Source organism: Manacus vitellinus, unplaced genomic scaffold, assembly GCF_001715985.3.
Source record: "Manacus vitellinus isolate BGI_N305 unplaced genomic scaffold, ASM171598v3 scaffold_32_pilon, whole genome shotgun sequence".
NCBI lineage: Eukaryota > Metazoa > Chordata > Aves > Passeriformes > Pipridae > Manacus > Manacus vitellinus.
The window spans coordinates 265,606-292,954 of NW_021940460.1; the positions used below are offsets into that span (position 1 = coordinate 265,606).

At 37.7% G+C, this 27,349-nt stretch overlaps 1 protein-coding gene across 2 annotated transcripts in view; it reads left to right on the top strand.

Annotated features, from left to right (window-relative positions):
• Positions 1 to 25,017, top strand: part of GTF2I (general transcription factor IIi) — an 87,785-nt gene extending 62,768 nt beyond the window's left edge. The window contains exons 22-41 of one of the 2 annotated variants that reach the window (XM_018076722.2): positions 925 to 1,108; positions 2,501 to 2,553; positions 4,977 to 5,060; positions 5,747 to 5,930; positions 6,248 to 6,306; positions 8,270 to 8,341; positions 8,849 to 9,032; positions 9,543 to 9,601; positions 10,252 to 10,335; positions 10,820 to 10,915; positions 12,739 to 12,804; positions 13,637 to 13,820; positions 14,702 to 14,754; positions 16,305 to 16,385; positions 17,173 to 17,356; positions 18,289 to 18,317; positions 19,155 to 19,214; positions 20,547 to 20,585; positions 22,866 to 22,961; positions 24,469 to 25,017. In XM_018076722.2, coding sequence (XP_017932211.2) covers positions 925 to 1,108; positions 2,501 to 2,553; positions 4,977 to 5,060; positions 5,747 to 5,930; positions 6,248 to 6,306; positions 8,270 to 8,341; positions 8,849 to 9,032; positions 9,543 to 9,601; positions 10,252 to 10,335; positions 10,820 to 10,915; positions 12,739 to 12,804; positions 13,637 to 13,820; positions 14,702 to 14,754; positions 16,305 to 16,385; positions 17,173 to 17,356; positions 18,289 to 18,317; positions 19,155 to 19,214; positions 20,547 to 20,585; positions 22,866 to 22,945 — 1,835 coding nt within the window. In that variant the 3' untranslated portion in view covers positions 22,946 to 22,961; positions 24,469 to 25,017. Of the gene's footprint in view, positions 1 to 924; positions 1,109 to 2,500; positions 2,554 to 4,976; positions 5,061 to 5,746; positions 5,931 to 6,247; positions 6,307 to 8,269; positions 8,342 to 8,848; positions 9,033 to 9,542; positions 9,602 to 10,251; positions 10,336 to 10,819; positions 10,916 to 12,738; positions 12,805 to 13,636; positions 13,821 to 14,701; positions 14,757 to 16,303; positions 16,386 to 17,172; positions 17,357 to 18,288; positions 18,318 to 19,154; positions 19,215 to 20,546; positions 20,586 to 22,865; positions 22,962 to 24,468 lie in introns of both variants that reach the window. The other variant, XM_029961335.1, reaches the window with a different exon arrangement.
• Positions 25,018 to 27,349: the final 2,332 nt, after the last annotated feature.

The window sequence follows — 27,349 nt, forward strand, 5'->3', positions numbered from 1 at the left end:
CATTAAGTTGCTTGAAAAGGTGCCCAGAGTAGTTTTGCTTTCAGAAATGCTGCCACAACATCACTGTACTCTAATTTGGCCTTAGCTTGGCTTTTGTCTTCTCAAATAATTTTTTACATCTAATTTCCATAGCAAAACAACAGAATGTACCAAACTATTTGTTGCATGGCTTACAAAGTTAACATACCCTTGGGAGTATAAAGAAATCAGCCCTCTTCATATTTGCAAAGCCTTGTGTCATTCTCCAGTATTTGCCAGCCTGATACATGTATTGATATGATTATGGTCCTCATAACTTAAATACACGGAGGTTATTTTCCATCTGTGGCTGAGTCAGTTATTTGCTTTCCATTTGCTTCAAAGACCTCATTAGTAAGGCCATGCTTTTTTCAGTAGTGTTAGAAGTGTATTGTTTATTTCCTTAGTGGTTCCTTGGATTTCTAAAATAAACCACAACTTTAGGAATTCACTGAAAAAGAAGGTATGTGTGCCCCTCCTCCAAGGCTTTAATGACTTTTGTAAGCCAATATTAGTAACAAATAATAATAGTAAGAGCTAGTGAACTGAAACATGCTTGGTTTATAATTAAGTCTAGGTAACTTCATCTTTCAAAATGAACTATTAAACAAAACGAAAATAGTGTGACTCTTCACTCTTAACAGGTGCAGTTGTTATGAACTGTTAACTGTTAAGAAACATTTACAGAGTAAAGGGAAAAGAGGAGGATCTACATCTGCAGCTTGTTTACTGTGAATCAGAGTGATTTTGCTACAAAACAAAAACAATGAATGCTTGCATATTTAAATGTGCTAAGGGGTTATTGCCCATCTACTAATTATAATGTTTATCAGAGTGATATCAAACAGGTAATTTGATTAGAGCCACAAGCCAGTCTAATCTTTTTATTCTTCTTTTTCCTCAAAGCTGAAGCTATAAAAGCAAAAGGTCGAGTGTCTATCCCATACTCACTCTTCCAGTCAACTGCAGAAGACTTACAAGTGGAAGGGCTGCCAGAAGGTGTCCCCTTCAGGCGTCCATCCACGTACGGCATTCCCCGGCTGGAGAGGATACTTCTAGCAAAGGAGAGGATTAAATTTGTGATTAAAAGGTGTGGAACTTTGCATTTTTGTCTGTACATTACTCATTGTTTTCTGCTGGCTCCTCTCTGCTTCATTTTATCTTCAAGAACTTCCAGACTGGTTTCTACTGATATATTCATTTGCAATACTAAGGAGGGATTTTTAGTTGATGTTCACTCTGATAAACTCAGCTTATCAGACCAGCAGAACACCACAGTGGTGTGGGCAGTTCTCTGGACAGATCTCTTCAATATTATGGATTTCTTGTCATGAGCAGATCTCTTTGTACTGTTCAAATCTCTTCAGCTGCAGTACCTGTTAAAAGCCATTGACTGGCATATTTGATGCTATCTGAGGATCTTGGCCTAAATTTCAGCTTGTGTTTTTATTTTTTTTTCTTGCTGGAACGCTGTATCAAAGTGTCTATGGCTGTATCTGTATAGAGGATCTCCCAGGGCAGGCTTGAGGCCAAGATATAGCTACTGGTTCCTGTGGTTTAATTGGATGTGTGTCTTGTGTGTACCTGGAGGTAGATCAGGTAGCATACATGAAGGACACCTAAGGTGCACCTAGAGACTGCTTGAAGCTTAAAGGAAGCTTCAGTGAGTATCAGCTCATGTTTTCCTGGGGTTTAGTGGTGTAGGGCCTAATCCAAGTTTTTGAAATGGACAGGAATCTGCTGATTGCAGTGGTCAGGGTCAGAATTGGGAGTAATGACAGCCCCTGCCCCTGTGCTAGTTGCTCCTATTTGAGAGGTACATGGCCAGTTTCTGTCATCCTGATGCTTGCAGATAACTAGGAAAGAGGAAGAAGTGTAGATATACCTTTTGTCTGACTTAAAATCAGACACTATGCATAGATTTTAGTATCCATGCAATGCTGGCACCGTCTCTTGTCAAATTTGTCTTAGTTGTTAACAGAAATCATTTTATGCTGTTTATCGGTTTTGTAATATGTGGTAACCAGAGCAGCTCAAAAACCAGTTCGGCTCTGTGAGAAACATCAGAATGCTTAATTTCTTGTTTGTTTAAATGTGGATAAAACTAGATGTATTTGAGAAACCGAAGTGTCTGCTTTGAAGTTTTGCTTTTTAGAGATTAAACTTTTGGTTTGGATCTTTGTTTCTTATGAAATGTATCTTAGAGTTAAGTTTAATGGAACCTGTATGTTACCATGAAATGTTATAGCTCAAGTGGATATGGATATCAGGCATGAAAAATGTTTTGTTAGTAGTGTTCCAATTAGCTTTTATGCTACTTTGGTCTTAATTGGAATTTAATGTTGGGAATTATGATGTCCCCTGAGGCGTTTTTTGTTTGGTTGGTTTTTTTCTGATCCTTCAGTAGTAACTTGAGGCTGTAACTGGAGGCTGGTTTCTCAAAGTGTCTGTTACTGTTAAGCATGTATCTTAAATCTTTTAGGGAGGAACTTCTGAATTCAACAGATGTTCCACTGGACAAAACAGCTAAAGGAGGTAAGTTTTCAAATGTGTGAGTTGTACAAGTACAGTATGATATTCATATTTGTCAGTCTTAGTGGTGGCTACAATTTGCTTTTACTAATAACACATTGCAAATAATTCCTCTGGATTTGAATTTTCTTTAGCTACAGAGGGACAGCAGTTTTCCACTGGTTATCCAAGCCAATGTTACTAACACTCTGTCAATTAATTTGATTCAGCTGGTTTTCAAAGGAAAAACCTTGAGCTAGGTGTTAGTCTGTTGAGATATAGAGAAAAGGCAACAGTTTCCACAGCTGATAAGAGTTTACTGGGAACTGTCTGTACTGTGGAATAATTGCTTATATATGGTATTTTCCAAAATCAGATTAACTGAAATGCACTGATGAACATAGTGATTATAGTGGTGCAAAAATAATACATTCCATCCACTTTTCCCATCAGGAATACTTTTCAGGAGATTCATGCTCTTACATGTCTTGTCTCCATTGAGCACCCATCCAAAGATAGCAAAAATGACCATGGAAATTTAAGACTACAGGAATAGATTTTTTTTTTCCAGTTGCACCCATGAATTCATTTCCTCTCAAACTGGGAGAAAGAAGTTTAACATTGAAAAAGAATCAAGTTTTGAAAGAATTGTACCTTTGCACGAACACTGGTTGGTAAATATCTTTCCCCGACTTGTTTTTCTGTTCAGTTGAATTCTATTGTTTCTTGGGCTTCAGAGCATTTTTTTAAATGTCCAATTAAACCAAGTGTTGAAAGCTTGTAAGTCTGAAAAAACAGTTGCAAAGAAATTGCTCCCAAACCCAAAATGCTAACTGGCACCCTCAACCTGGTTGAACTGTGAATTTTAGTAATACCAGAGAAGTCCTTAGTTCAGACAGTAACACAAGCATATAGACAGAACTGTTTGCACTAGTGCAACACCGTTATGTTGTATTATATACTCATAGTCTTCTGTTGTAAAAAGTATATCAAAGACTGTACTAAGATGAATATCAAGGATATAAATTAAGCAAAGCAATTATGCCATAAAAATGTGTCTTTAACATGTGTGCAGGAATTAAACTTTTCCTGAAGTATAAGTTAACGTAGTGTTTTGAGTCTTAATAACCTACTGTTCCTTCAAGCAGCAAATTTGACTACAAAAATAGTAGGTAGGCTAATAACTGAGCCTTAACCCTAGGTGTACTTTTGTCTGGGTCAGGTTAGCCCTTTTCTCTGTTGTTTTAGTCATATTTAATATGTTTGTGCTGATTACGAAGGCAAAGTAATCTCATAAAACTCCTGTAGCTAAGAAAACCAGTGGTAAACAATTTTTATGACACAGCATTATGAACAGTTTCTTTCATTTCTTGTCATCACTGACTTGTAGTGATAGTCATGTGTGACCTCTGCATCCTTTCTAAGAGAAGAGAGCATCTGTGGAAGCTGTCAGTAACATCTCAGGGAACACAGAAGACAGCAGATGTCTGAGCCTCCTTTCCCTCAGTTTTCTTTTCTTCCTGTTTGGATTCCCTCTTTCCCAGTAGTTCACTGTCTCCTCTGCTACTCCATGTGTCCACTGCCATCTTAAAAGACATTGGCTCCACGTCCTATGTCCTGCTCTGTCCATAGCACCTGCTAGCTTGTATCCCCAGCAGGAGAGGAATGGTGTGAATATGGAACCTGTATTTTGACTGGCAGAGGAAATGATGATTTGGGTTTGCATTCCTGTGGGAAGCAGTCTAGTCAGGAAGGTTTTATAGAATGGCTTCAGTCCTGAAACCCTTAATAGACTGATACTGGCTGCAAGACAAAACCAGTCAGGCAGTGATGGTTTGGCTCAGGAATGGCTGGAGAAGCATGAACTGGTGCTTATGCTGATAGCCCAACCTGGTGCAGTGCAGTTATGGAGTGCAGGTTTTTGCTTCTGCATGCTGGCTAAACCCATGGTGTGGCAGCTGCCCGTGTCTTGTACGAGCTTCACAAAAAGCTTCGACAATAAGTTTGACTTATTGGTCACAAAGACATATTCAGAAGAAAAAAGTGATTTGTATTATATGTCCTTTCATCCCTTGTAAGCAGGTTTTCATTCCATAGGCATGCCTAATTCTGCATTGAATATCAAGATAATTCTTCAGAAAATGCACTGGCAAAAATCTAATCCCATCTCCAAGTGGGACTGCAGATCAGAGGTGGCTGATGAAAGCATTGTAATTCTTGTGTATTTTGTAGGAAGTGATGTCACTGGTTCAGTGGATTTTTGTTCAGTTTTAATATTATGTCATTTTTAATGCTTATTTTTTTCTAGTTCCAATTTGAATCCATGCTTCTTCCTCACAGCATTTTCTGTGTTACCTGAAAATGCAGGATGATTATGCATGCTGTAAATTGAACAACTGAAAATATAACCAAAATAATTAAGGAATTTTGTTTTTGTTCTGTGTCAGTCTCAAATACAGGAAAAGAGGAGTGGCATACCAAAGTCACCAAACTGAGAAAGATGGTAGATCAACTCTTCTGTAAAAAGTTTGGTGAGTACACTATTTTCTTTTCTTTATAGCTTTGTATTTCTTGAAGGTTGTATTCATTCCTTCCTTTGAACATCCAAGTGAATGAGACCTTTGATCAGGTTTTTTTTTCAAATATTTAAAATCCTAGCAGTTGAGTGAAAAAGAATGTTTTGGTTTACTGCTTATACAAAGTAAAGTCATAGTTTTAAAAAATAATTATAAGTCATATATACAGCTCTTCTGATTGCTCTCAATTCCCTCCTATTTGGATATTTTTCCTTTGATGGTGAATAAACTAGCCATTTACTTATTTATGTCCATTGCAGTATCATTAAAATTAGTATTAGAACATATCCAGGTGAATTTTTATATCCTCTCCAATATGAAAAATTAGTCAACTTCCTAAGAGCTAGAATAAAACGTTGCATAATGCTCTGTTATAGACTAAAAACTCTGGATAAAACCACTGTAGTATGCCTCAGTGAGCAATCCAGTAATCTTCAGTCTTGTATTGTGACTGCCCAGCAAGACCATCATGCAATATGGCAAATTTTTTACATTTTTGGTGTGCTGAGACTTGGATTTAGATGTCCTGCATTGTCCCAGGTTCTAAGATCACAACTGCAATAGCTTGAGTAATTGGTATCAACTAGCTTTTAATGAAGTTTGATTGCTGTCTAGTTACTGGATGTATTTTGTTCCAACAGCCAAGGCCTTGGGGAGCAGTGAGCCCAAAGTTGTTCCATACAAGAAATTTGAAGCTCATCCAACTGACCTCTATGTTGAAGGGCTGCCAGAAAACATCCCTTTTAGGAGTCCCTCCTGGTATGGAATCCCTTGCCTTGAACAAATAATTCAAGTGGGCAAGAGAATAAAATTTGTGATCAAAAAGTAAGTATTTGTTTAATTCATAAACCTTGAGGTTTTCTTAAAAAAGAGGCTAAGCAAACACCCTGTGTGTAATCAAGCACTTGATTTCATGAAGTCATGAAGCATTTGGTTTCTAGTTACCAAATAGGCAAATTAAATATTCTGCATTAAAAAGTGGGTATTTGCAATCCAGACAAGTATTCCAAAATACTTTTGTAGCATGTTGACAAGTGTGAAAAACATAATAGAAAAATTCAGACTCTTCAATTCATGTCATGATAGGTAGTAATATTTAATTTATGTCAAGAATAAGCAGATTATTTGTGTCCTTGTTGCAGACCAGAGCTGCTAACTCTCACTTCAACCGAAATTATTCAGCCCAGGTTGAACCCAAGAGGTAAGACAGGTGCTGTCTCCAAGTGGGAATGGAAGGGTTTGGTTTGGTGGATAAGTGCAGCATTTTTCAAGTAACCCTTGTGTGATGAGTGTGTTGGCATGTTCTTCATGGGGGCTGCAAGGAATAAATTGATCACTATGAACATGGATTGTGGGATCATGGTGCAGTCTACCTGTCTTTGAATAACTACACTGGGTCACCTTCACAGCCCCAGGGAACTGGAGTTACTGTCCTGGCCTGAATGAAAGCTCTGAAGGCCCTTGGCATTTCACAGCTGATCCTGAGCTCTTTTCAGGCCTCTGTTGGTAAGGAGTTGTAGGAGCTTCTTCAAAGCATGAAGTGCCTTAACAGGGGGGGAGAATCATTTTGGGGTTTATTTCCAAATGCCCTGAATTGGAGTGTATTGGCACTTTCTTGCTGCAGGAATATGCCATCCATATCTCATTGAGTTTTAGAGGTGTATGAATCTGCTTGTAATAATAACACAAATGGATATCCAGGGCTTCGTATGTTTTTCCACATACATAGCTCATGTGAAGGAGAAAAAAAAGGAATATGATTTAATAATCATGTAAGCGGTAGTTGTCTTATATCATCACAACGTATTGTGGATTTTATTTGGATTTTAGGAAAAAACTCATATTCAGTAAGTGGGTAGCTCAGTAGAAAAGGTAGGGTTCACAGAGCAGAGGAAAAGGCAGCATTGAGTCTGAGGTTTTTTCAAAGTCGTAACAGCAGGTGCCAGTGACAGCAGTAAAAAAACAGCTAATGACGTTCTCTCTGAAAGGTAAGTAGTGATGATGATTCTTAAACCTCAGACTGAATGTTCAGAATATTTTATTTTTTTTTACTGGTTATTTCACTGTATCTTTCACTAACTAATAAGTGATTATGGAATTACCAGTGCTCACAAAGCTTTCTAGGGTCCAAGGTTTGATATCAGACAGGCAAACACAGCAAATGTTCTCCTGGGCTTAAAGACCAGTGAAAACCACTTTCCCAGACAAAGACCGAGGATCTTCCTACTGTAGTTGCAAACTTGATGTTGCTAAAGAATATTAGACTTCTTTTAAGCAAAATATTATTCTTTTGCAAAATTAATCCTGTGCTCTCAACAGATAGTTTATGAATAACACTTCAGTGTTTTAAAGTAAATTACTCTAGTTGCTTTGCCACTGAGACTACACACATGCAGATTTTAAATACCTGTGAAATCTATCAAATAAGTAGGCCAGACTGCAAAAAATAATAATGCATCTTGCCATGGAAGTATAAGACACTAGAACTAAGCAAGTTAGGTAATTTCTGAGTCAAAAATAGGATTTGGAAACAAAAAATTTCTGTATAGCTTCCTTCCTGCATGCATTCCACAGCTTGGAAAGAATGGGTTTGACTCAGTATCAGTTATTTGTTATTTGTGGTTAGTGATGAAACGTGAAGTATGACGCCATTTGTTAGAAAAGAAGTGCTTTTTATACCACATCCTTTGCTTTCTTCTCTATCTAAGCTACAAATTGTCTGTGCTAGTTAGCACTCCTGTAATTGGCTTTTATTTACGATAGAGAATACGACTGAAGATGATTTTTTTATGCTAATCAAAATGTTTAGCAAAGCAGTCTTTAAATCCTCATCTTCTACTCTAAAGAGTATTATTTATTATACGCTATGATTAATTAATTCTAACTTTGTAAGAGCCACTAAAATAGTTTCTTCCTGCATCTAAAGGCTCTGAAAAACAAGTTCTCCCACTTGGGTCAGTGTTTGAATTTTGTAACTATATTTAAACAGATTTTCCATTATATAGAAGGAATTGCATGTAATCATTATTCATTGCGTATCCTTGTCTCCTCAGATGTGATTGTGTTGATAGTTTTCAAGTTCTTATGTTGTAAGAAATGTGTTCAAATGTACCTCTGTACCTAGAACTGAGTCATTCTCTGACATATCTATTTCTGGTTTTCAGAGAGAGAAGATTGGAATGCCAAGATCACAAACCTAAGAAACCAAGTAGAAGAGTTATTTAGTAAGAAATTTGGTAAGTTAAATGCTAAATGAACCGTTCTGTAATGCTGCTGCATTTTAAAACTCTGTTTAAACGTTACTGTATTTACTTAAGCATCAGAAATATACTAGGACAGATATGGAAATCTTGACTCCTCTTACCTATATTTTACTGACTTTATCCTGTAACTGACATAAATATTTTTATAGCAACATCCTAGGCCATAATTTTTCCAGTTGTGTGACAAGAGATGATGGTATGTGCACAAAAGCTTTTGGATGAAAAAAAGTTCTTAAAAGAAAATATTAGACACCGCAGGCTTAGATGTTACCTGTAACAAGATGGACCAAGTCCCCATTTGCAGTTATTCTACAGAAAATAATAGGAAATCTGTTTAAATCTATTTAGATATTTCTGTTGTTTGGGGTTTTTTATTAGCTCTGAGTAACAGAGCTTCTGTAAGCGAAGGTTAATAAAGTCACTTGAGATAAAATTCCACCCATTTGAGTGTGTAATCTATCATTTAATCTTTATTTTCAGGCCAAGCTCTGGGGATTTCAGAGATAGTGAAAGTTCCCTACGCTATATTTGAGTCAAATCCTGCACAGTTGTGCGTTGAAGGCTTGCCAGATGGAATCCCCTTCCGGAGTCCCACATGGTTTGGAATTCCACGCCTTGAAAGAATTATCCGTGCGAGTGACAAAATCAAATTTGTTATTAAAAAGTATGTTTGCAATTCAGTTATTTTTACTCATGATTTTGAAGTTATTTGATTTTATTCCCAGCAACTTTAGGCTTTAAATGCTACCTAAATTCTGGTTCCATGAAACAGAAAGACCATTTTGCACATATGTTTTGTCTCATAAAAGGACATACATTCCTCATTAAATTTCTGTAGATGTATAAATTGGGTGTTTCATGCATCAAGGATCTAGGGAAGGGGAAATGGTCTTGTACCTAGAAGCTTTTTTTCTTATTTTTCTTTTCTTTTTCTTTATTATTTTTACTTAAAATAGACTCAAAATAAAATTACAGATGAGAAAATGTAGCTTTATGGTTGGGTTTTTTTTTTTTGCTTACAGTAGAGGGAGAGTCATCTATGCTTCTAGCAGAATTTTATTGTAAAAAGCTGATGTTATGTGTGTTGGAACTCAACTGAATTCCAAGAAATGTTAACATTTTGCTGTATTATTTGACTTGTAATTGATCAGGTTGTGTTCTGTCCAACTTCTAGGCCTGAGCTTCTCAATTCCTATTTGTCTCGAAAACTGGCTAATAAAAAATACACAAAAGGTAAACAATTTGCTGCCATCAATTCCTAAATACTTGGTTTCTTCCCTAGCAGACTGAAAGATCTTTGTGGTTGAAAAATACAGGTGTTGCAAAAAAAGGGCATTAAGATGATCTAGCATAGTAGCCTGTTCAAATGCTATTATTTGAAAAATATAATCCATAAATTTATCTGTTTTTTTAAATTGACTATCCTAGTATGGAAAATGGAACTTACGCAATTTTGACAACTTTTATTTTGCTTTTAATGGCTTAAACCATATTTAACTGAGAGCTGTGAACTGCAGTAAGTAAAAATTATATTTTATGAGAAAAAAAAAAGTCCTTGAAGTTGCCTATAAAAAATTCAGATGTTAATAATTTTTTGTTATTTAGATAATAAAAAGTACCAAACCTGTCCTTCATCCTTAGAAACAATGAAGTCTTCTCTTCTGAATTAGTGGCATGAAAATTTAGCTATAATACCTGCCTTTTTCAAGAGCACTAAACCTACTTTTTAGGACTGTGAGCATCACTGTGTTGTTCAGGGTTTACAGTGTACTTAGTTCGGTCTGTTGGAATTTTTGGAATACAGCTGGTTTTTTTTGTTAACTGTGCAGGATATATATTGTAAAGGGTTTGTGCTTTACACCTTGTGTTCTCTTGGCTTCCAGCAACGAGTCCAGGGAGTTCCAAAAGGTCGCGAAGTCCTGCACGCAATTCAAATGTCCCAGAGATTGAAGTTACTGTTGATGGAAGTATGGAAGAAATATCATTAAGCATTCTTCTGATGCTCTTCTATTTTATTCTTCTTATCTTTTCTGTTCTTCTCAGCTTTTGTAGTCCATAAATAACTTGTACACCTGCCTCATGTAGCAAACTCTTTCATTTCAAGGCTCCAGATACACTTTAATATAGAAAGTTTTATTTTTTGTTTCTGAATAATACTGGATTCTGTGTAGATGATGCTTATGTGGAATGTTGGAATTTGACAGCTTGCTTGGCCCATTATTGCAAGCAGAGGTGTGGGAACTGACGTAGCCCATGGGCAGAGAAATGACAAATGTGATCAGTAGTATCAAATGCTTAAATACAATCCTACAAGAACTTCTTAAGGGGGTTTTTTTATTCTACTCTTAATTCAGAAGTTAAGATTTCTCTAGTAATCAGCTTTGATGTGTTGTTTTTGTATGATGTCTTGCTTCTGCTCTCTGCATGTATATATGTAATGTCTCTTCACAGGTCCTGATAAAACACAAACAACAAGGACTCAAACTAATTCTCAAACCAATGGCTCCAGTATAAATTTCAAGCTACAAGGAAAAGACTTCTCTTTTCGTAAGTGTTGTGGGAATTGGCACAGATGCATTCTTTTAATATTGGTATGGAACATTCTGATTACATATCAGATATTTCACATTCGTGTTGTGTTGTACAGTTAGTGAATGACTGAAGCTCTTGCTTTCACATACATTCAGTTCTTCATCATGTGGAGTAATAATATGCATTAGAAAAATCCTAAATGATGTATGGAGAATGCAGCACAGGTCCGTTAGATCTTTGGGTTTGGTCAGGCCCGTTAGGATTTTGCTGGTCTTTACTGCATGATGCTTCAGACCCTTGAAGGACTTTTCTGGTGCAAAGTACCACCAAAGTGCATAAACCCAGCTAAGATCTGATATAGTGCATAAATTTCATAAGCACTCAACAAATCTGAAATATTGACATCACTGTGGAGGCATACCATTCCTGTAGGAACCAGGAAGGATTTGAACAAACATTGGTAAGCCATGCTCTGTCAGAGCTAGTTATGCATGACTGCCTAGTCCAAGTTTGTAAAATCAATAAAGGAAAAGCTGGACAGGACTGGAAGCCATATAGTTGTGTTCCTGAGTGTTGGCTGGAGCTTTTTGGGCTTAAAGGCCCAGACCTGTCTGTGCAGTACTCTGGCACAGGAGTCTCTGTATTGAAAGCAGCATCAATTTGCAACTCAGATAAATTCTTTGTAGTCAAATAAGATGAGTGCACTCAGAGTAACTGTAAGCAATTCTGTCTCAGTAAACCTTTTTTTCAGCATCCTTACTTTTATACACATATATATATATATATATATATATATATATATATATATACAAAAGTTTGTTGTTATTTGCTTTTTCTTTTTTGTCCCACATGCTTTCTTTTTAGCGTTATGGTCAAAAAATGTGAAAGAAAGGAATACTTTACTCCTACTGAGCCAGTTGAGAAAGCATATAAGATACTGATTTGGAATGACTGCTCCTTTTGACATGGGTGTTATTCATACTCAGAGCTGTGTTCAGTTTTTTTGGACTTGCTCGCTATTGCTAGACCTAGGCTTTTTTTTTTTTTTAACTTTAAACTGAGTTTTTAGTTTTGTAGACCAACCATAGACCACTTAGTGCAGCCTCAAGTAAAAAGCACCCAGGGAATGGCATGAATTTATGTCAGGGGAGATTTAGGTTGGATCTTAGAAAAAGGTTCTTCCCCCAGAGGATGGTTGGGCACTTTGCAGACTCCCCAGTGCTCTCTCAGCACCAAGGCTGACAGAGCTCAAGGAGCATTTGGATGATACTCTCAGGCACGTTGTGTGACTCTTTGGAATAGTCCTGTGCAGGGCCAGGATTTGGACTTGATGATCCTTGTGTGTCCCTTCCAACTCAGCATATTCTGTGATTCTGTGACTGTAATTTCTCTGATGGCTGTCAGAAACAAAATGTTTATCTTGATGGACATCTGATTTCACCCACTGAAGTAGAAACTGGGCTAGAGATTATAGATCTCAGGAGAGAGGTGTGCGTTTCAGAGCTGTGTCACTGAACATGTGAATAGTTTTCTGCCACTATTTTGGGTGGTGGTTCAGATGAGTAAATTTTATACTGCCTAGTACTGTAAATTTAGATCACTCTTGGATTAATTTTAATAGCCCTTGCTTTATCTCATAGCACTATCTTTCAAAGCTTCAGGAAAATGAGGATTGATGTGAATATAGTTTTGCAGAATGAAAGCCATTTTGCACATTTTACTGCCATGGTAAATCAGTTATCAAACGTAATAATTTATTAAGCATTTTTTAAAATATTCTTTGAAGACTGATTCATTGTGTGAGCGTTGATTTAATTCTTTCAATTTCCTCCTGGCAGAGGCATGGAATGCCAAAATTAGTGACTTAAAGCAGAGAGTCGAAGATCTTTTTAATGAAAAATGTGGTAAGTTTATTGATTCTTTTTTACTGAGAAGCCTTTCTTATGAACATGCAGTTAGATTTATGAGAGATGTTCACGTTTATTCCAGAGGTCCTGCAATTCTTGTGTGCCCTACACAGTTTCCCATCTGCGTTCATTCTCATGTACTTGCTTGCAATCCTGTGTCTCATTTCCACTATTATTTTATTTGGATTTGGAAATGGAGAAGTTGTAGCTGGGTTATGAATTTTTTAATGACCCACAGATACAGTGATCCACATCCTGACACATCTTTTTAAGCTTTCTTCACTCTGCTTATGAATGGGACTTTGTATGACTCTGCAGGACTCAATGCGTTACGGATCGTATCTGGAGAGGCGTGCACTGTCGTATTCCAGCACTTCCTCTAGTGCAGACTGTTTGGAAACTAATGAGTTTTGGAAGTAATGATTTCTGATTACTCTTCTGAGTGCAGGTTTTTGAACAAGAGCACTAATCTCACTGCCCTTAGTACTGTTCTCTAGAAGAGGCAGAGACAGAATGCATGGCTTGTAACAAAGTGAGATACATATGGGATAGTCTCGTATGCAGACCAAGCCAGTGGCATGAACTGGCTACCAATTACTAATTTTCAGTAAATCATGATGAGATTTACTGCTACAGAATGAGTTATGTTTGAAACTGTTAATTTTCTTTGTGCCTATTCATAGCTGTCACCAAAAAAGGCAAGCCTACTGGTTCTGCCTAATCTAGTTATATATGTGCCAACTATGCTATACCATTTATACCAGAGGTTTTCTATTTCTATACACATGAGTTACCTAACTGGTAGCTTATTTGCTCTGTTGCATTTCAGGGGAAGCGCTAGGACTCAGTAAACCAGTGAAGGTGCCATTTTCACTGTTTGAATCCTTCCCGGACGTTTTCTACGTGGAAGGACTACCTGAGGGGGTACCTTTCCGCCAACCTTCAACTTTTGGAATTCCAAGACTAGAGAAGATCCTGAGAAACAAATCTAAAATAAAATTCATTATTAAAAAGTAAGACTCCCATATATGTCTTTGGTAATCTGTTCTATGAGTATTGAAATGTAGACCAAAAAATGAAATTGTGTTGGGAAGTTGCTGAATTACTCTATAAAATACACGCTGGAATATATTTAGTAATTGAGGAAATGGCCAGAAAACTCTTGTAGAGGTAGAGCAAGATACAATACTCTCTTTGTTCTGAAAGACTCTTAGAGGCTGTTGTGAGAGGAAGAACAAGTCCAGATTTCTTAGCTCATTACAATTATCACATCACTGGTTTAGTTCCTACTGCAGGGAGCACTTACAGGTTACTCATAAAGCTTGCTGGCTGTGTACTAAGAGCTGAGAAGTGGAGATTCATATAGTGGGGTGTGTTAAGAATTTTCTTGTCTAAAACAGGTTTGGATAGCCATGTGCCAGTGTCGAAACAGTGGCAAGAGAAGTTACAAGGGCATGTAGTGATAGAAAAAGGAGGAATGGCTTTAAATTGACAGGGCAGGGTTAGACTGGATATTAGGAAGAAATTTTTCCCAGTGAGGGTGGTGGTGAGGCCCTATCACAGGTTGCCCAGAGAAGCTGAGGATGCCCCATCCCTGGAAGTGTCCAAGGCCAAGATGGATGGGGCTTGGAGCAACCTGGGATAGAGGAACATGTCCCTGCCCATGGCAGGAGGTGGAAGTGGATGGGCTTTAAGGTCTCCTCCAACCCGAACCATTCTGTGATTCTAAGAAGTTATGGAGCCTCTCAAGTCATTGCATTCTTGACCATCGGTTTGGCTGAGAGGATATCACTTAGTTCCTGTCTTTAATAAAATAATACTAGAAAATTACATTTTCTTTAATGTTGATGATGTAATTTTATTGTTGTACATGAAATGTTGGATCTGTTTGCAGGCCTGAGATGTTGGAGGCAGCTGTTAAAGAAAGTTCTGCTAGAAACCCCTCAAGTGAGTTTTGCAACTGTTTCATGTTCTATGTAACAGTTTCTTTCAAGGATTAAATATAGATTATAAAAACTGTATGGTGTTAACAAATTCCTGAAAGATTCATTCTACATTGGAGTTGCTTGGTTCGTTTGCTTGATTGATTGTTTTTAAGATGGGAAATGCACTTACCAATCACAGTTTAAATATAGTTCTAGCAAGGGAGTATTAATTTCTTAAAGTTATTCACAATAATCATGCATCTGATGTATTCTTTACTGTTTTTTATCAAAATGTAGCCAGCAATATATGATTCACAGGAGTAATTCTGGTCTAGAGATAAATTATTTGCTCATAATATGTAGGTCATCTAAATGACAAATGCTTAAGAGATGGGCATGCAGGTAGCCAGTAGAAAATTGTGTCAGGTAGGTAGGTGGGTCTTGGAATAAATGCTCCTATTTTGAAGCTGGATTCTCTTTGAAAACTTTGCCAATATCTGTTGTTTTGCAATATTTTCTTTATCTAAGAGATTGAAAATTTTGAGTTCTCTGTAAATGTTTTCTGAATTAGTCCTTTTACGGAAAACTAATTCATCTGATGTAGCCAATACAACAAGAACCACAACAAACACAGTGGTGAACACAACCGCTGGTGCTGAAGACCTGAACATGATTCAAGTAACTATACCAAGTGTCTATACTGGCTGGTTTCATGTCATAATATTTGTGCTTATATTCTTCATGACATTTGTTTTGTTCAATGAAGTTTTTCCTACTGTCCGGCTGGTTCACTGAAATGCAAGTACAGTCAACAAAGAGCATAATTTAGCATTTTGTTTTTATCGAGGTGTTAAATATTTTCTAACACTCATTAATATCTCTTCAGTCACATCTTTAGAATATTCTTGGTCCAACAACTAGTTAAGAAGTATTCACATTTTTCTCATGCAATAAATGAAATACTGATTTGCAATTCTTGGCAAATTCAAGAGGTCAGTACTCAGACTGAACTGAATAATCACTCAGACTGAACTGCTTGGTCTTAACACTGATTACTGCTTTCTCAGGCATATAGTACATCCATTGGAATTCACTGGAAACCATGAGAAATGGCCATCTTATTGAATGGTCACTTTGCTTTTGCCTTTCCCCACCATTCTATGTTCTTTAAGAAAATAAAATACAATTTGTTGGTTCAGATTAAGTTTACAAAATCATCTCTAGACAGTAAACCTAGGTTTATCCCTAGAAGTGTCCAAGGCCAGGTTGGACGGGGCTTGGAGCAACCTGCTTTAGTGGGAGGTATCCCTTCCCATGGCAGGGGGGTGGAACTGGATGAGCTTTAAGGTCCCTTCTAAACCAAATCATTCTAGGATTCTGTGATTTCTTAATAACCATCTATTTTTGTGTATTTCTACAATTCTGTGTTACTGATAAAATGAGGAGCAAAGACAGCACCTGTTTTGAAGCCTTCAGATGTATCTGCTTTAAGTAAATACGCAGGGATAAGCAAGCTTCAGGGGTAAAAAAATTCGTGCTTAATTCTCATGCTATTCTAACAATTTCTTCCAGATGACAGTGAGCGACCGTCAAAAGTAGAAAAGACCAGACAATTGAGAGAGCAAGTAAATGATCTTTTTAGCCAGAAATTTGGTAATTGCTTCTTACTCCCCGTTTTTACATAGGTGTGGGTGTAATAAATGTTGATACGGAAGTTACTGAATGAGTATTCACTTACAGTGAATTATATATGTGATCATTAAAATGAACAAATTTGAGAATTGTATATGAATGTTGTGCTTTGACTTAGAAAAGAATCTTTTGTAAGTGATGTAGGTAGCTTTAAACAATAAAATCATAAGAGTCTAGATTGCTTCATGGTTCCCCTCCCCTTTCCTGTTTCTTTCTGTGTCAACATGGATAAAGTATTTATTTTGCATGGTTCTTCTCAGGGCTTCATAATCCCAAACTCATAATACTTGGGAATAGAGTAATTTTAAAAATGCAGCATAAGCTTTTTGCTGTGTATAGTTTTGTTTGGATTTTTTACTTTGGATTGTACAGCAGTAATGACCTGAGTTTCTTTATCTAAAATTCCTTCACTTGTGCTGTGTTGAATTGCTTTTCATGGCCTTGCAGGAAATGCTTTGTTTTCCTTCATGTAGTTATTTCCTTTTATACCACGTTCTATACTTTTTTTTAGTAAAAGCAGAATCTGTGTTCTTCATATGGTGAGCAGTCAGAGTTGGAATTGTGACTAATGTTCATGAATGTAATCCAACACCTCTATTTCTTTCATTGTCAAGTGAATGTTCATAATTTCAGATCTGATAGAAAGCTTGGGTTTGCATTGTGTTTGTTAATCATCTGAGGACTTTTTTCTTCAGTGTAGTCATAAATATTATAAGGTTTGAAAATAAACATGACCTCTCTCACTTAGGTGAAGCCACTGGTATGAATTTTCCTGTGAAAGTTCCATACAGAAAAATCACTACCAACCCTGGGTGTGTGGTGGTGGAGGGGTTGCCTCCCGGCGTGGTGTTTAAAGCGCCCAGTTATCTGGAAATCAGCTCGATGGAGAAGATTTTGGAATCAGCAGAACTTATCAAGTTTACTGTCATTCGGTATGTAGTTGCTGTTGATTAGATTGTGCAGGTGCTGTGAGCACAGCCCTGTAGCTGGAATAAATTGAAATGTGAGAGAATAGAAGTAGCAGTGCATCTTTAAATAGTGAGAGGTTCTTTTGGATAACAATATATCAGGTCAAATAAAGTCCAGATGTTTCTAGCATGAATGAAGTCCAGAGCTTGTTGGCTCTTAACAGTAAATAGTATATTTGTATTAGTATTACTATTAGTATTTTTAAATATTCCAGTTGTGTTAAGAATCTTGAGTTCAGGTAAATTCTTTGATAATTTTTTCCCTACAAAATGAGCATATCTACAGGATTTTAAAATACAGTATTGTCCAATTACAGTATAACGGAATTTCATTTATATGTGTATATTTCCACAGATGTATATAAAACACACATATATACAAAGTTAATTTGTATGCATGAAGCAGAATAGATGAAACTTTTGAATCGCACTAAGGAGGAGTTGAAAATAAAAATGTATCAGTTTATGTAACTCCTCAAATCATAGTTGACTTTGTAGGAGTCTAAAAGTTTCAGTTTATCTTTAGAGAGAGAAATTTCTTAAATATATTTTACTAGGGGGTCTGAATTCTCAGCCCTTAATCATGACATGTTCTAACCAAACATGGTACTTTGATGTGTGTTGTTGAATGAAGCTCTAGAGAAGAGATGACCCCTTGTTAACTAGTGGTGACCAAGGGAAGGGTTTAGCTCTTCCTTTGTGTGTTACTTTTCAAAACACTAGTTTTGAACAACCACAGCGCCCAAGAGCTGCTATTCCATCTGTTTTATTTGACTTTGTTTTTTACTTTTAGCATGACCTCTGTTACAGAAAGTGTGGGGAGGTTGCACTGGGAGGACACCCCATGCAGTGCCTTTTAGAATCAGTAATTTGTTTTGTTTTTTTTTCTTTTTCAGACCGTTTCCAGGACTTGTGATTAACAATCGTAAGTATTTATGAGACACTGATGACAAATGTATTTTTGTAACCTACCAAGATTAATTTTCTACATTGTGGCTTAGTGACAGAGGTTCCATAGTCATTAAGGTCTCAGTATAACTGTCTGTGTCTTTCTTATTAAGATTTTCTGAGTAATCATGCATATACAGTTAACTTGAGGGCATGGGGGTAAATTTACATTTAAACAGTGTAAGATCAGCATAACTTTCATATGAAAATGCAAGACACTGAGTTTGTATTTTTCAGCTGCAGAGTACCAAAGAGATTTAGGATCCTGACCTAGCAACAGACTTACACGTTTAGATCCATCACAGTAGCTGTTAGTAAGCAAGAACTTTACAGTAGCCGCACAACCCTGTTCCAGTGAAAAATTCTGCATTCTGCTGAAACGGTAACTGTTTAGAGAGGCAAATGTACTTAGCTGAAGTGCCATGGCCAATTTGTCAGCATGTGCTGGGGCTGGGGGAGCAGGCTGGTCATTGACCGTGTGGGGTTTGGGCATTATCTGTGTCCACTAATTATGATCAAAATGATCTTATACTGATGGATACCAAGGTGAATGAAAGGCTCTGAGCCTACTGCTCATAGGTATGATGCTTTATTCTTCATATGAAGAATATGTGGAAACTTGAAATTTTTGGTGCTTGCAGGTGAAATAGGGAACGTTTTTTCTGTAACAATATACTGAACAGCAGCTCAATCACAAGTGTTAGTAACTTGTTCATGTGACAAGTTTCAGGATTTGCAGATTCAAAGGTTGCCCTTGTGTTACGTGTGAACCATTTTCATTGTGAAGTTAAACGGTGATCATGTCTAATCTTAGATCTGATGGAAAAAGCTGAAGCAGAAGCATCACCAACAGCAACAGCCCCAGGACTACCAGGTGATGCAGAGCATGACGTATGTCCTTGCAGGAGGGGTGGGTTATGGAGTTCTCCAGCTCATTGGTAGATGACATTAATAGTCAAGTCCTGGGTATACACTGCTCATGATGAGCCATATCATTTTGATAGATTGTGTGCAACAGGGACTTTTGTAGCTGTTAAATATTAATAATTTAATGGGAAGAGCCTCTACTTTCTTCGAGCTTTGTCATTGGTATGTTCCTTGATTTGATTTTTGCAGATGATGAGTGAGCTGAAAAGAAGGATTAGTGGGGGCAATATATAAAGCCAATTCGGTATCCATTTATTGATGTCTTCTTAACTCAAATGTGTGCATGTCTGAACCAAATAGATGTTCAGCCAAGTGAAGTTTGCCTGCATAACTGGCAATGGGGTCTGGATGGAATTTCTGCCTGCTGCAGACCTGTAACTCATGCTAGACTGTGTCTGGACTGCACACATATCACCTGTCTTAGTCCGAAGGGAGAACTCAGCTTTGTACTATTAATAACTGGAGTAAACATGGTTGAACAACTTCATTTTGATCCAGTATAGCTTTTAAATGTTCACAGACCTTTTAAAACTGTGTATCCCAAGTTGGTATAGTGTGGGAAAAACTTTTGCAATTGACTGAATAAACCATTACAGGAAGAAATTGGGAAACGAAGAGAAAACATTATGTAAACATTTTAAGAGTAAGGGACACTTGTATGATGAAAATTATTATAAAGGAAACTACTGGCTCATCTTTTTATATGTGAAGGTGTGGGAGGGAGGAAATCAGCTGCTGATGGTCTATGCGGTTGATGTAGTCTGTCTGTCCTTAACTCAGCTGCAGTGTTAAAAAGGTTAAATGGCTTTCCCAGAACCTGTTCATTTATAAACCATGCAGAGATAATAGAAAACTCATCATGGAATTAAAACATACTTCTTGTCCTGTATTCTGCATTTTCCCACTCTCCCCCAATACTCACCATCAAAGACAGTGTTCATCAGGACTGATGACTCTTTTTTCAAGCTGCTCTGAACGGGGTGTATTCTGTGCAACTGCACATTACATTGTGCTGCAACTTGGTGGTATGTCTGTCAAGGTAAACCATTCTTTGAAGAGAAAGTGTTAGGTAGTTGAATGTAATAAATGTTTGGGATTGTTTATAATTTGCTGCAGACTGTAGAAAGTTACACAAATTTATCTCAGACAAAAAGATACAAGTCTGATTGTTAAAACAAAAATTAGTTGCTTTTTTTCAGGGAAAACTTAATTTCCCTAATCTGATTCATCATGTTGAAACTATATTCATATTCATTTGACTGTAATGTTTTCATTTAAGAGCCAGCTGAAACAAGCGGAATAGAAGTATCTCTAGGAGGTAAGTGTTCTTCAGTTATTATCAACAAATATTTTTAAGTAGTGTTGAACAAAGTTTACCTTTTTTTTTGAAGTCAGGTCTTTTATTGGTTTCCAGGACATTTTTTCATCTATATTAATATCATGCTGCATCATGGGAAAAATAGTCTGTGCAAATGTTATTATTCAAGTAATTTTACAAAGGAGTTTTATGAACTGTTGTTCACTTGAGTCATGACGATAGGCTCTGAGTGATTGTTCATATCCTGAGTGATGCATCTAATTATTCAGTGCAGTAATTTCCACAATTGATGCAAGTGAGTGATTGCCATCATCAGGAACTCTGAATGCCGTATTGATATACCATGTTGAGGGCAAGGGAGGGGAATATTGTTGTTCTTCCAGAACTTAAGCTCTGAAAAACATCCAGCTTTCCTATTGTCCAAGAATATACTTGGGTTGTTTCTGTTTCAGATAGGATCATACAATCATTTAGGTCGGAAAAGCCATCTAAGAACATCAAATCCAAGTGTTCCCCCAGCACTGCCAAGCCCACCACTAAACCGTCTCCCCAAGTGCCACATCCACACGGCTTATAAATCCCTCCAGGGACGGTGACTCCACCACTTCCCTGGGCAGCCTGTTGGAGAGCTTGACAACCCTTTTGGTGAAAAAATATTTCCTAATATGTTTATATATGTGAGACTAAGAAGGCTGTAGATTTTGTATCCCCCCCTGTGCTTTTGCATGTGGTCTTCAGGAATACAGAATTGACATGAGAGTTGGGATGCTGGTGTCTGCTGTGTGCCCTGCTCCTGTAAATGTTGCCTTTGCTATACCCCAGTCTGTCAGGCATGGCCCTGGACGGCCATGCCTGCCTCTGCTGTGGCTGGCACAGAGGATCTGAGGTGCTGTGGTAGTTTGCCAGGGTGCTGCCTTCATGTCAGGTGGTCCTGAGAGGGGCTCTGTGATGTGTCCATGGCAGCTTGATGGCAACATAGCCAACAGCCCTGGAACGGAGCCTGCTGTGCATCAGCACTTTAAGACTCTCAACTTCAATTCATTCCCTAATCCTGCTTATGTGGCCCCAAAAAAGAAAGCAGCAAACCTCAGCACTCCTGTTTTTCTGTACCCTTTTCCATGGAAATGCCCTTTCCAATCTCCATTGCTTCAGTTTCCCTGTCATGTCACTGAACTCTGAGCCAAGCCAACATGCTCAACCAGAATGACTGTTACAAGCTCAGCTACAGGTTCACTCCGAGGGTTTTACAGTCTTTCTTGGAGTATGGATCAACCCTGTTGCAGCAGTCAAGACAGAAGGAAGGCAAGCATTAGAGTCAGAGCAGAGCTGAGCTCCAGATTTTAAGCTCACAGTTACTGAAAGCTGGAACATCAGATAACTTAATAATGCCAAAACTCTGTGGGATCGCCAAAGTTAGATGATGAGGGAGAAGGACGCTTATTCCTGAATACTGTCATGTGGAGGAATTCTAGCTGTGGGCCTTCGAAATGATAGTTTGGAAGAGACAGACAAGGGTGTTTTTGAATTTGTCACCCAAAACTGGATTCAGACCCTGTAACTAGAGAAATATTTTTGTGAAAAGGCATATGATTGATAAAGAACCCAAAATCACTTCAGAACTAGGCTGGAAGGTATAAAATGATTATGTGGTGAAACAGCTTGGCTTTGTAGTGATGAATTATCCTCACCCCAAACCTTCCAAACAACTTCAGGGAAAAAACAATTTCCTTCCAACATCATATTCTCTGTTTATAAAAAGAACAGAATCAGGCTCCAGGTCACATATCCAGTGCTATACAGGTACAAGATTCTTTTGAGTTACTTCCAAGCGTCCCTGAAATGAAAAACCTGTTTCAAAAGATGATAAATGCTTTAGTCAACAAGATAAAATTTGGATTTTTTTTTTAAACATACCATAATACCTTCCCGTGGAATACTGTTCTTTGAAGAAGAAAATTAGCTAGGGCCAGAATTTGTTTTGGACAGATTGAAATAGAAAAATGCATAAGTCTGTTTCTAATTGAGACAAGTCCTACTAATGCCATTGTATTTCCGTTATTTAAAAACTAGAGTTCTCTAAGATCCTAGGCTGCTTTACATTGAAGTGGAAATGGTAATTTCTAGAGTCAGATTGCTGTGAATACATTTTTATTTATCATTAATAGTTTAAAGGGATAATTAATGCTTTTCATGCTTTCATAAAGTTTTCCTTATTAAGTACAACCACAAAATTGGTGGGGAAGTTCCCCTTTTCTTCATTCATTACTGCTTTTTCAACAGATAACACAGAAAAAGAAGAAAATTCTCAAATAAAACAAGAACCACACCCAATAAAGCAAGAACCACACCCAATGTCGTAGACATCACCAATACCAGGTAAAAGAATTTAGTGTTTTGTGAAGGCAGCGCCTGTCAAGGAATAGTATTCTTATACTTTTGGGGAGGAGAGGGTACAACACTCAATGTCAGAAGGTGCCAGTCCTTTTCTTGTGAATTATTTTATCTGTCTCAGTTCTCACATATGAAGTGCAGGATGTTTTCACTTTCTTATCCAAATACAGTGTAAAGCACACTGTGTTCAAATTTCAGAGACAGTCAGTCCTAGAAAAATGTGACCTAAAAATAAAAATGTGTAATAATTATGTACCTGGGAGGCAGAGCAACTGAAAGCAGAGGGAATTAGTGTTTATGAAGAGCTCTGACATGGTTGTGGGAAAGAGCATTGTTGTTCTTGGTAACACCCATATATTTCCAAATCATAATTGAACAGAAAAGCTCTTCACTATTTTTGCAGTATTGTCTGAGCTTGGGACACTCAGTAAAGCTATTAGCTTTGATGACAAACAGATCTCCTTTAGAAGTTTTCTTTCTTTTGCATTAACTTATGAAAAGCTTAGTTTAATTTACAGTGCCAAAATGTTCAAGTCCGTCTCTTACACTATTTTTAACGTCACTTATTCTTAAAAATGACATTTTTGTGGCGATGGAGAACAGTGATAGTGATGCTGTTACATCACTGAGTTTAAAATGCTGACCCACATGTTTTTGAGTCTCTGTGCTTCATTCAGAGAAAATGGTAGTACTTCTTCCCATTTCAGTTTTTTGATAATACTTGAAACCAGATATTTCCCTCATAGTGTGGTATTTGATACTTCAGCAATTTGATTTGATTTCATCTAACATAAAGTTAGATGAAGCAGTGGCTGGGGAAGCCTGGAGCCTGTGGGTTTTACTCCTGGCACCATCCAGCTTTTTGGAGACCAGGGACAGCCTTGGCCATGGCCCTCCATCCATGCAGCATGAACACAGCCTGGGGCATGAAAGGCTGCTGGTGGCATTGGGACAATGAAATGATGTGGTAGAAAGTGGCAGGCACTGACAAATCAGCATTCCAATTGTCTATGCCCTGAGCATTTCAGGCACAGCAATGGTGGTCTTATTAAATCAGTAAAGTCTGCTTTGTGGGTATTTGTCATAAAACTGAATGTGGCAGGAGAAAATATACTAAAGAAAAAGTTCTGATTTGTCATGGGAAGCACTGCAGTCAGTGAGATATATAAAACCCTCCCACTTGTCCATTAAAGGTGACAGAAATGTTGTCCGAGCAATGGCTACACAATTGGATGCTGCAGTGGTTTGGATTTTAGATGCTTTAGGCCATCCACTGAATTTGTACTAAAGTAAATATTTGTTCTAAATTCTTACAGAGACCACTCACACACATTTAATCTCACATTTATTGAGAGCAATACTCAACTTCTGCGCGCTTGCGGAATCTAGGCCTAAAGTACTGGACAATGCAACACAAACTGCTCATAATTGTAATAAGATCCAAAGCTGCAATGAAACTAACTCACTTTTGTAACTTTTCTTACCTTGTCAGAAGCATCCGGTTCTGAGAAGAGCCTGCTGGGCCTGTCTAGAGCTGTGTAATATAACTGTATAAGAAAAGTATCTTCAATTCAAACCCTTTTGTATAAGAGAAATACCTTCTATACAAACCCTTTTGTATTTTTAAATATAAATGTGTACTTTTTCAGCAGTTCTGTGAATTGACTTAAAGCAAAAAATGACTGTAGATTTGGAATGGCTGGTTTTACTTTGGAATATATTTTAAGAACTAAATATGATGCAGCAATGCTGGGGAGATGATAGGTATTAAAATGATTATGGACTTAGCTGAGGCTGTCTACATTTCCCAATACAGCTAAATTTCACCATACCTGAATGCATCTCAGCTTTTTTAATGAGGAAAAATTTCTGTAAAGAGTTCACTTTTTTTACTTTGGAAGAAAAAAAAAATCATTCATTTTCAGTTACTATTTTAATGGTTGATTGGACAATAGTATCTGCATATTTGAACTAATTTTTCCTGTCATACCTGTCACAATTTATATGTTTTTCCTAAATAAAAGATAAACTGTTTCATTTGATGATTAGTACTCATTAATGAGATGGACTGTGAAATGGTCAGTATTTCAGTGTTAAACCTTGTTATAGTTTCTTCCGTTAATTCAAAGTAGTAAGTGCATGTTTTATCAGAGTATCACAAGTTTATATATGATGAGTTTGGTCTTGCAGTCCTACTGTAGGCAATAGTCCTGTGGATCTGTGTGAGAGCTTTTCTGAAGGCTGTGGGGATGCCTTTCTGTTCATCTAGAACTAGTTATGGAAACATGCTACAAGCTGCTCTAAGTCCTACTATGTCAAAAGCTCAGGATATTCTGTGATTCTGTGACTACAACAATCAGTTGAAGTCCCCTGTAGTCCTGGTTACGCCCCACATCGTGTAAGAGACTAATGTACTTTTTTTTTTTTAAAGTTTCACAAGCCATAAGACATGTACAGTTCTGGCTGTATGATAATCTCTAAAGATGCAAGTTATTCTAAAGGTTTCTCTTTTACTGGAATGAGCTTAGGATGACTGCATTTTATGCACAAATGGTAAACTTTATTCCCTGATGAAGAAATAAAGACTTTCCTGATGGTTTTCATGACTGTCCATGCAGTATACATTTATGTATTTTACAACAAGTCCTAGCAATAATTCTGTAGGCAGGTAGAACATGCTGCAGCACAGTTACTTTCTTCCAGCAAAGAGGTAAGGTCCTGTCATGCCTTTGAGATAGAAATCCAGCTCTGGGTGGGTGAGGTGGTTGTATCTTCAAGGAAAATTTTGAAGCCTTAAATTCATTTGAGTAGAGTGTCTATTCCCTGGAAGCAATCTGAAATGCAGCAGATAAATTCAGAGCAGCACATGCTTGTGTTTTCACAATTGCTCCATGCAGATCTAGGTGCTCCCACTCAATTCTGGGACCTTGTGCTGGTGATGTCAGCAGGGGGCAAGGTTGGCTTTGTGCTGAGGCATTTTGAAAACACACATCCTGTCCGACCTTCCTGCTCTCCAGCTGGTGGTGCCTAGTGCTGAGCTGCCTTCCTGCCTCAGCAGACAGCCCCTCCCAGCCCCATGGAACCAGCCAGTTGGTGCACCTTGTCTGCTAACCCAGCCTATGGGTACTCTCCACATTATAACCACTAACACATTTGCCTGCTGATGACTCAAACAGAAAGGCTCAGTTAATGAACCTGCAGCAATAGGTCAGGATCAAGTTTCGCACTTGCTGCTGGACACATTCAGAATGAGGAAATGAGCTAATGCAGCTTTCTCTGGGTTTCAGCTGGCTTGACTTCCCCTTCTGAAAAAGCAGAAGGACAGTCCATCCCTTCTTGACACACAGCCCTCTTTAAGAGGCACATTTTGCACAGCTGCCTGTGGAGCAAGGCTGTCTATTGCTGATGGAGTTTAAAGTGTTTACTCAAAGTGAGGGCAAGGTATCACAGCAAAGGAACCGGGAAAATAAATAATTCCAGGATATTGCCTTGTCAAGTGTATAATATCAGAGTGGTCCTCTTACAACTTTGTATGCAGGACCTGAAAAAAAAATTAAGTGAAAGGGGATGCAGTGGTTTTACTGGAAGGACTAGAGTCCTTGTATGATGCTGGGAGTTGGAGTGGTGGTGTGCATCATGTGTGGCCTGCTGCTGGGCGTGCAGTAATGCTGATGGGTGTGTTGGCACTCAACGCTGAAGGCTCATTTTGGTCTCAGACATTTTGAGTTACATCCAGTAGAGGTAAATTAGACTGACAAAATAATTGCACCAATATTTATACCTTCCAAATATCAATTTTATATTAAGAAATTACCTACCTCTAATCCTAACAGCAGACTTTTAAGATGTTGACTGTGAAAATCTCACTCATTTTCAAACACATGAGATATGTCACTCTTTAGGTGTTGAGTGATAATGCCCTAAAAAGCCCTGGTTGTACTAATAAACAAACAAATAAATAAAATTGCAACCACTTACCAGACCTCTGACTGGTTTTTGTTCCAGCATGAAAGGTTTCTGTTGACAAAGAAGGAGACAAGTATTTATTCCCTATGTTTTACTGAACTTTAAAAACCTGTCCTGTGCAGTGGGCTGGCTCCTTTCTCTTAAATGGGAATTTTAGATCCAAGTAGTCAGTATCCAGGATGTCCATGGCGAAACTGGGCATTTCTCGGTTACGGCACCCTGGCTTTTCTCACAGCGTAACAACCAGTTTAAGTCCAGCACCTCTGTGGTGCAGCTGCTGGCCAGTGTTTTTCCCTTGGGAATTAAAGTTTTCCACATACAAAACTTGAACCTTTTCTCCTTTGTTTCTTTCTGTATCTGTCCTGTCAGAGACCCACTGTCAAGGAAGAGGGCAGGCTCTTGTTTCT